The 10,469-nt window shown below is 42.3% G+C and overlaps 1 protein-coding gene across 1 annotated transcript; it reads right to left on the bottom strand.

The window, feature by feature from the left end:
• Window positions 1-4,509: 4,509 nt before the first annotated feature.
• On the bottom strand, window positions 4,510-6,653 carry LOC125034718. Its single transcript, XM_047626639.1, has 5 exons — window positions 6,574-6,653; window positions 6,321-6,395; window positions 5,143-5,349; window positions 4,783-4,973; window positions 4,510-4,703 (listed from the first exon to the last, which is right to left on the bottom strand). Exons 2-5 carry the CDS (start codon window positions 6,393-6,395, stop codon window positions 4,592-4,594), a joined length of 585 nt encoding a protein of 194 aa, XP_047482595.1. The 5' UTR covers window positions 6,574-6,653; the 3' UTR covers window positions 4,510-4,591.
• Window positions 6,654-10,469: the final 3,816 nt, after the last annotated feature.

Raw genomic sequence — 10,469 nt, 5'->3', positions numbered from 1 at the left:
AGGCAGGGGTTATCCCCCTTCACTGGGGCCCCAGTCACCTTCGCCAATCCGTGTTAATGAGACGGAGATTGGGTCCTTTCAGGCCCTCGGCCCTCGCCAGTCTTATTCTCGTTCTCATTTACCTTCATCCACATCTGTCCACTCAATGTTTAGGATAACTTTCCGCCACAATACTTTGTCACCTTGGTTTGTATTGACCTATTCTGGAAGATCACCACCTTGTGGACTGAAAAAATTCTTACCTAGGGCTTCGCCTCCAAACCTCGTTCTTTTACTATATTTTGAATATGCTGCTAGTGACCTTTTTGATAATCTAAATAAATCAGTCCGTCTCCTAACCCACCCCCACCCCTGTGCGCGAGACTTGGACCAAATGCTGGGGAACTCCCCAACCTTGTGACTCGGCCATCGACTCAACAAATTTTGCAAGGTCGTTTTTTCCCCTATTTCATTTCTGTCCCTTCACCAATCCCTTCTACTATCCACTTCCTAAGGTGTGAGAGCCGTGCTGAAAGGCTGACTGTCAGTCCTGAACGGCCTGAGGGAGCCATGGGCACGGTATTCCCCTGCCATACCTGGCCCTTACCCCTCAAGGGGACCCTGAGGGGTGGACTATTTTTTTTTTTTTCCCCCCCAACATACTCCAGGCTTATCATGGCCAATAATGAAGACGTAACCCCACTCTTCGGGGCAATGAGGCTTGCCCCTTTATCAAATAGCCCTAATCCCAGCTCTCCTTTGACCACGGCTCCGAACACTGCAACAACTCCCCCATCATCAATGCATACTAGTACAGTATCAACCCTAATCAACAACCAACCCCTTGGAGACATTTCTACTCTCCCAACATGCTCAACTTCAACACCTTTACTCCCACAACCATCCCATCTCCCCTTATTACTACCTTACAACCTTATTGCCCACCTCCCCGTAACACTACCCCCCTCAACACTACTCCCTCCTCCACACGTCCCCACACTTCTACTACCCCCAACTCTACAAGAATCCTAAATCTATTTATTTAGCCCAGCCAAATGGGACCGATTTTTCGTGATCCCTCCCACAGCTCCCTACTCTCAAAACACCCTCTTCCAACAATGCCTCCAAAAACAAGTAAGCAAAGTCTCTTTCCGTAACCGACGCGACCACTCCCGTCTCGTCACAGTAACAACTGAAAACCAAGCTAGAGCATTAACAAAACTAACTGATCTGTGGTAATCCCATCCCTACAGAACCTCGTCCAACCCTCAATACTTGCACCGGAACTATCTCGATCTCCCCAGCAGATTGCCCAATCTATGACAAAGAATGGTCAGATTGTGGAGAGGACTTGCATCATAGTCTGAGACAAGCGAGTAACATATGTACAATGGTACTACATTCCTCCCAGGGGAAATCGTAAGAAATCCATCAACATTGCTAAAATTACTTTCCGTAGACATGACCTTTTCCTTTAATGTTTACATAGGTGGGGAATCCCTACCTGTCCAACCATACCATCATCCTCCTCGGCAGTGCCAAAATTGTTGGCGTTTAGGACACCCAGCCAAACAGTCATTCCACAGCCAGATGCCCGCTTTGTGCCCAACCTGGCCATACTCGATCAAACTGCTATGCACAATCACGCACATGTGCAAACTGTGGCGGCCCCCATAATGTATTTTATAAAGGCTGCCCCACCTACAAATTTGAGTGAGGTAGCAACTCTCAGATTCAGACTTGGACTCACTCTACGTGAAGCCAGACAGGAAGCACGTCGACGAGGCTTTTCTCTTACCCCCTACTCCAGTAATGTCGCTCACTCTGTCAATCCCCCTACCTCCCAAGCTGCTACACCCTCTCTTAAACCCAACCCCTCTCCATCTAACTTCCCCTCTTCTACCTCCTACCTTCCCCAGTCAAATTCTTTTGCCATCCTAAATCCAGACACCCCAATTTCTACTACAGCCCCAACACCTTCCCCTCTCCCTCCCTGCAGCAGACAGAATAAACGTTCCACCCCCTCTTCCCCTACCTCACAATCACTTCCATCTTCCTTTGCCCCCTATTTTTCAGACACCAGACTTCTCTTCCCCCCCCCCCCCCCCTCACAAGAAAACCTTTATCTCACAAAACTCCCCAACCAACTCCACTACAGAAACTCTTGAAGATATCCAGAACTACATAATCGAGTCCCAAACTAACACTCGTCCACCTTCAAATTCTACAACTCCCGCTCCTCCCCACTTAAAGTAATTGCCCATATCCATCCTCCTCTTACTCATATTCTCCCTACACCCAATCCTCCTACCCCATCCCAACATCCCCCTGACTGCAGCCCCACCTATATTAACCCTCCCACAATCCCCTCTATCCCTTCCACTCCCTCCTGGATACACACGTGAATCCCTCATGTCACAAGTACCCTCTTTCCCAGACCCTCTACCTCCTGATACAACATCACCTCCCCAACCTCATTCTTTATCCCACCCTCTAGCACCTTCCCCTTCAAATTCTCCAACACGCACTGCAATCATTGCCAGTCAATCAACGAAAGTAACTATCCTTTATTGGAACATTCGCGGTTTCCGTAGTTCCTCTTTCAGTCCCACATATTCTATTGTCATGCCCACGTCCTCCCTACATAGACATCCCAATTTATCAGACATCCTTACACTCAAACGCATATATATCCTTCACTTGATCTAACCCCTTTACATTACCTAATTCGACCCTAACCCATTCACTCACCAATTCCTTAACCCAGCTCTAACAACTACTAGTGCTCCATGACCTTAGATGTCCAGCACATTTATTTTGCTATTAACCATTAACCATATAAAGATCGATGTCAATGGCAAGATGGTTATGACCATTATTTATCTTTTAGATGTTGACGAGGCATATTCAAAATAGAGAGTGGGGCGCTTTTTCCCTTACCTCCTCCCTTTCCCTCCACTCTTCCCCTCTCCCCAACCCCCCATCCTAGCACCAGTCGTCCGTACTGGCAGCCCCAAACGCCATAACAGTCAATTTGGCTTGTCCTCTCTCCCTCTCTCCCCCTCGTGGCTTTTAGTCAAACGAGATGGGCGACGAGGGGCGGGGGAGAGAGGCGAAGTGGGGAGGGGAGAAAGGGGATTGTGTCAGGGGAAGGAGAGGGTAAAGGCGAGGGGAAGAGTGAAAAGAGGAGCCGTTTTCCATTAGGGTCCCCCCTCCCCTCCCACGAAAGAAACCACATTTCGTCTAGTACATTTCTTTCATGTCTCGAGAGCCTTTGGTGTAAGATTCTGCGACACCAGAGCGCTACGGGGAGCTATTGCCTCTTCTCGCTTTGCCTATCCAACTACTGATTGGAGATCAAGACCTGAAATTGTATATACAAAGCTTCAAAAGCTTAACGCTACTAAGATTAATAAATTACTTTGCTTCTTCCACATGGTCCCGTAAGAAAAATCAAATCCATATACAAACTTTGCTTCATAGTTTAAATATACTAGAAGTAAATTAGTGTCAAACTGATGACAGCACAAATCCTTTTAAGAGTACAATTAAATATGCATACTCAATATTTAGAAATTTATCACAATTCCCCCCCCCCAAAAAAAAAAAAAGTACATGGGGAGATAGTACATAACCAGAAGAGCTCATGAGAATGTTGCAGGTCTTCCTACTACATGTATTACCGTCAGTAGTTCTTGACATCCCTCACGTTCTTTAGCCATCATCGGCCCACGAGTCCATATTGTGTTAACAAGGCTGAGAATCGGGCGCATTACTTGTCGGTTGGGGATGGACGCTGGTCACCCAACTGCCAAGGTCTTCCTAAATCTCTCGCAGCCCCCCCCTCCCCCTCCCCCTCCCCATTACCTTTAGAAGGGTAATCTGCGCGTCAGCAATTAATCAGGACCAGCCAAAAAAAAATGCCCCCCCCGTTCTAATATGTATTACTTGCCCTACTAAACTTCTTTTACTTAAAGCTTAGTGATAAGTAAACTTAAAGTTGCTGGTCATTTTAACCCATTCGCGACGGACATGTCACGTACGTTCATGCCCACCGAGACTACTAGTTTGTTTTTACACAGATACACTAAGATCTGAGTGGATTACGGGTACTGCCTATCTCGCCCGTTCCTTTTCTTGGAGAATTTTACGTTCATTTTGCCATTACTAATGCTCAACATAGCAACTATAACAGATATGCATAGCAATAGTAAAGAAAATAAAGACTTTCCTTGAATTGGCGGGAAAATTTTGAAGTCAGGTGAGGCAAAGCCATCTATGTGTAGAGCAATTAAAATAGAAAACACGGCATTTCCCCCCCATCCCACCCATTTATTATTCATTTTCCCCGGCAGCAGTGGGCTTAAAAGCAATTTTCAAACTTCGGACGCCGCTTATCACACCCCTCAGTTTCTAATTAACAACTTCACATATTCTATATCTGTTCCTGAAGTACAGGATATTTCCTTTTGTATAGAACATTCATGCAATTCTAGATTCACCAAGTGAATGGGGACGCTTGAAAGGCAATTTCTAGTGATACTTTTATTTTGCATTCCTGGTAGACCCAGACCGAATGAATAGCACCTTCGGCTACGTTCTCTTGCGTCATCTACTGGTACGATCCCTGCACGAATACAGTGTTGTAAGCGGTGCGGAAGTCAGTCTCCGTTCTCGTGTCCGTCTTTACATTAGTCCTCACCAACGTTGAAGAGACAGTAATCCTGTGAAAGGAGTTCATGGGTTAATATCTTGGGAATTCATTTTATGGTCCAAATTATTAAGAGCGAGTATTATACATACGCCTGCGTAGATGTTCTGGTGTAGGTCGACTGCATGATGTTATAGTAACTGTGCGTGATAGTAAAGTGTTCGACGGAGACGTCAGTCACGACCTTGATGTTAGACACCTGGTCGACGACTGTAATGGTGGTGGGTTTTGCCACCTGTCTGGTCTGGATGGCCACAAAATCGTCCACAGGTGTGTGTACAGCCTACAGGTAACACGAAAAAAAAAAAAGTGCAATTTTAATACTAACGATAAGATCTTGCAGCGAGTATTGCAAGTCTATGCTAACTGTCCATCCTGTGGTTATCTTGATGCAAGATTACATCATAAAATCAGATGCGCCTTTATCTCTCATTGCTTCAAATTATACTCACCACTCTTGAAGGTAACGTGGAAGTCCACAGTACGAAGTCCGTGATGGTGACGGGAACGCGGTTGTAGGCAGTGTCCGTGATGACGACGGAGCGGTCGATGGTGGTGGTCTGGGTGACCGTGATCGTGACCGGTTGGACGGCAGGGGCAGCATACAAATTACCGGTGGCAGAACCACTTGCACCGCCTGCACGGTTCCTACTAAGTACCTGGAGGGAAAAAATAATGTGAACTCAGTGCTCAGTTTAGAGAGTCAAGGACATTTGCAAGTGCAACTTAGTTTTGAACCTTTGAACCGAGGTCATGCGATTAGAACATGGACACCGGGTCGTTTAGAGGATCAAGTATATCCAGCCATTGCACGAGAAAAGTGGCTAGCCATAATCTTCAGCATGGGGATTGCAAACCGAAAACTAATTTAAGCGTCCAAGGTTTAACTTCATGCACTGGTTACCAATATTTTCAATGTTCAATGTTCAGAGCACAATTAAGCCAATATTCAGTTTTATCTAGTGTAAGGAGGATAAAGTTAATGATTAGGATAAGTGGAGAGAAGGGGATGAAAGGAAGGATTGAAGGAATAGAAAAAAAAAATAGTTTTAAGGCGAGGGCCGGCCGAAGATCAGAGTATGGAGGATATCCTTCACTAGGCCTGTCAGTCTAAGCAACACCCCCCTTAAGATGAGCAAGGAATGGGGAGGGGGGGGGGGGGTCTAAGCTCACTAATCCCTAATGAAGGAGGGGACTCCTTGCAAAGACTTCCTTGCATTAAAACCTTATCGAGCATGAGCAGAGGCGGCGAGTTGGGGAGGTTGTCATGGCAATGAAGGCGATAACTAAACTTTGCCTTTTGGTTAAATACTGCACATTTTAAATTCATGCGAATTTAAAAATTGTACGCAAGACAGACAAAATACACTTCCCCTACGGCAGAATGCCCAGACCAGCCCCTTAAGGGGCTCTTAAATATTGGGCAAGAATTTTTTTTTTTTTTTTTTTTAAGAGAAATCAGTTCTACAGCTAGATTTTAAGAGGTTTCTAGGTATATCCCGTGGGTAATTAAAATCCATCTAGCCCGCCTTACATGGAGATCAGAGGAAGGGGGGATAGAAAGTATATATAAAGCGAGCTCACATTTCCTATTCTGTAAATATAGAGCCAGTCTCTTATCAATACTTACTGAGATAGGCGGCGAGGCATGGACCGATGCGCAGACCAGGGATAAAGCCACTAGAAATTGGGTCAAGGAAAACATCTGTGGGGGGGGGGGGGGGGGGAATTACCATCAGTAGTTTCTTTCAACAGAGACGCGTTTCAAGATCTCTCTAACACTACTAATCTAAAGGCAGTAAATTTCAGCCCCTTCAAACATGCATAACACAAAATCTAGATATAACATTTCCTTCAATCAACTCCAACATAACTTTTCTTACATTGGCGATATTTGCACTCTTTCTTGGTGATGGACAAACCCACACTGCTGACCACTACCTCGTTCCTGCACCAGATCGACTCCAGTGTTCCGTGGAGGGTAAGCACAGTACAGGCAACAGGTATTTAGAGGCAACAAGTTCATTAGGCTGTTACAAGAGCGTCAACAGCTTTTTCGGTGATTATATAAGAAAGTTGTCGTTTCGTGCTATTAATTGAAATTTGGTTTTGTTTTTGTAAAAAAATATGTGTAAGATAAAACAAATGAATATATAAATTGGTGAATATGTTCATGGGAAGTGTGATATATCTTAGGCTATAGATATACATGTACGAATGTGTGTGTGTGCGTGTGCGTGTGCGTGTGTGTGTGCGTGTGTGTGTGCGTGTGCGTGTGCGTGCGTGCGAGCGAGCAAGTATGTGTGTATATATATGTATATATATATATACATATATGTATGTATATATATATATATATGCATACATATACATTTAGGTATATATATATGCATATATATGCGTGTGCATATGTATAGCACATCTGTCGCACTGTGACGTTATTAATTCTAATGCATATCTTAGGGAATCTTTAAGCTTTCTCGTGTGAAAGATTATGTAAAAGTACAATTGCGGAATTATATTTCAGTACACTTGCTGGTTTTGTACGTCTGACAGCCACTGCGATGTAAACATAGACAAAATAGTATTTTTATGAATGAGGCGAAACCCATAGGCTGTTTGTAAGAAAGAGTGTGATTGGTAGAACATAATTGACCAACAAGTGTATTAGTATCTAGTTTTGGAAACTACGTAAGCAATTTCAACTTTTGTTTTCTTCCAATACGTGATAACAAAACATGCAGTGTTAGCTATCATTGACTTTGTTATGCGATATTTTTCAAATGCGATTTCCTGGAATTGTTTGTTTATCGAAATGACAACACCTATGGAGGGGAGGCAGCATTTTCCCTTCTATCAGCACAGCAAATATCAGTTATAGCTGCATATTTATTGAAACTTGAAAATGCTGCATGCTTCAATTTCTAAATGGTTTTCGTAGCTGCACCATCTAGCAACGGCTAATCTAACTAATGAAGAGACCGTTTATTCGCCTGAACCAAACACTAAAACACTGATTCAATAAACAAAAACAAAAAAATGCTACAATATATTTTTCATACAAAACATGAGCTGAACGCAAAACCGCAGTAGGGCTACAATTAAAATGTATATATTTATGTGTGTGTGTGTGTCAGTATTTGGTGGTGAGTACCTAAACACTATATATATATATTTTTTTTTTTTTTTGGATTATTCTGAATGCGTTTTATCTTGTGCTAAAATCCGACCATAATTTTCGCTATTGTTATTCCGTAAGTCGTAGCGTGGCGAAAAATACATGTTTGCTTGAACTCGAGTAACTACTAGCTGAGTGGTTCCAAGGAGGATGAAAAAACATTTGTTGTACTATATCTGATATCTTGAAAGAAAAATCGTGTTCATGCTGATAAGATAAAACATTAATTTAGCTCTCTACTCTTATGTGACACGTATGCAATTTATATTTCCCATGTATTTGTCAGTGCATGTCAAAACTTTGATACATAATCTTAATATGTTTACGATAGAAATACTTATTTGTGTGAAGTCATCTAAACGCATGTTTGTTTACCGGAATTTGAGTAGTTTGAAGAAAGAAGAATCATTTAGAAAAGAACAAAAATAGTAAATCGTATATTTGATACTCTTTATGTTAACGGATTCCTGAATATTCATTTCGTAGCAAATACTGATATATGTTAATCAAGAAAGAAAATATGTCCGATGGTATATGGCGTCATATACCATCATGACATGGGAAATCCGAGGTGAAAATTGAGGCTGCTAAGTTGACACCATTTTTGCAAGATGAACGGAAGGCAATGTGAAATTGCGTCATCATTGGGATGAGGGAAATTACTTTCTCTCCCAGTGAGATAACCAGAGAGCCGGGTATCTCCCGCTCGATGGTATACAGGTGATTCAGGTGGGGGGAGGAGGGCACCCTGAACGACCGCCCGTGTTCCGGATGCCCTTTCACCAAGGCAGCTGAAATTCATACAAAAGCCCTGCAACTCCCGCCAGCAAGCCGCACGGTGAAGAAAACGACTGTGTGCAGATGGGATTCATCACATAACTCAAAGAGAGCTTGAACAAACGACATTGCAACATCGCCTTCAGTTTCTCTAGCAGTATGTTGAAAGCGCACGGGAAGCTCCATTACTGGATGGGAAATATCAGGTGTAAATATCATCATCCCTTTTCACTTTGTTTATAGATTTAGTTCAAATTTTGATAAAGATATATGTTTAGACATGATAGTGCCCTATACGTCATATTTTACGTTTTGATTATCTATCATGATTTACTTTTACAGATGTGACAGACGGCATATCTATGAAACGGCGAGGAGGGGCCACTAGACCAATAATAAGTGGGGTGGATTTTCATACATGGTGTTGGTGAATTCGCCGGAAAAGAAGGGAAATTCAGTTTTGACAGATGATTTGAAAATGTTGGAAGAAATATTCCTCCCATCAGTACGTTTCTCTCCTTTAGCCTTTCCCGCAAACAACCACATTCGTGAAGGATAACTGCCCAATACACACGTCAAGGGCAGTTACGAAGTGGTTCGATGACTGTCAGTGTTTGGGAAACGGCTAATGAAAGAACCTCCCAAAGCTAAGAGATCATGGTTAAAAAAATGGAAAGTGTTATAGAGGAAACCGGGACCTCACATAAGCACGTCATCTCTGTCCCGGGGATTAGACAAAGTTTTGATTACCATTTTTCTTTTTACAAATAAACCGATAGTAAAAATATCTTCAGAATTAACAAGCATCCTACCACAAAAAATACATATATATATATATATATATATATATACTTATTTATGCAATGTATATATTTACATTATATATATATATATATATATATATATATATATATAATCTGTCAACTACATGTTTTGTTATTTTGCGCGTGGAGGGGTTCAAAATGTGCATTAACTATAAAAACAACGATTCTAATTAAAATGTTTAACAACTTCAGTTCCTTAGCACACACGCACATGAACAGTCATTGTTCAATTGTTCTAAAGTGATAACAGAGCAAATGTTCTATTTATTAAAACAGTGTTTGGGTCTGACGAAAAAAAAAAAAAATCATATTGTCAATTCAAAAACATATGGAGACAATATATGAAAACTTTGATTTTGTGAAAAAACACTAGCATGCAATTTTTAGCTACTTTTATTTGTGTATTGACAAATAAAAGGAAATAAGAATTTAACAACAGTCAAATAGAAGTATAGCGCGAGATTTTTTTTCTCGAAATAATAGCTATTGTACAGCACATGTATTGGGAGTAATTTCTTAGACTTTTAATATTCATCCTTTTTGGAACCACCTGCTTAGTAGTTCCTCGGGTTGAAACAAGCAAACGTTTATTTTCTCACTCGGCTGCTCGATTGTGAATGCAACTTCTGAGAGAAAAGCCACGACGTAAGGGATAATAAATGCGAAAACTGTTGAGATTTTAGCATTAGAAACGAATTATACATCATGTTTCGTTGTGCATCATTAAGTATTAACTTGATATTTCTGTAGACGCTATACGCACATGCACACGCACATGCACATGCACATGCACATGCACACGCACATGCACACGCACATGCACACGCACATGCACACGCACATGCACACGCACATGCACACGCACATGCACACGCACATGCACACGCACATACACACGCACATGCACACGTACAAGCACACGCACAAGCACACGCACAAGCACACGCACAAGCACACGCACATGCACACGCACATGCACACGCACATGCACACGCACATG

Source organism: Penaeus chinensis, chromosome 18 (assembly GCF_019202785.1).
Source record: "Penaeus chinensis breed Huanghai No. 1 chromosome 18, ASM1920278v2, whole genome shotgun sequence".
In the NCBI taxonomy this organism is placed as follows: Eukaryota; Metazoa; Arthropoda; class Malacostraca; order Decapoda; family Penaeidae; genus Penaeus; species Penaeus chinensis.
The sequence above is the reverse complement of the archived record's forward strand: the minus strand, read 5'-3'. Positions and strand labels throughout refer to the sequence as shown.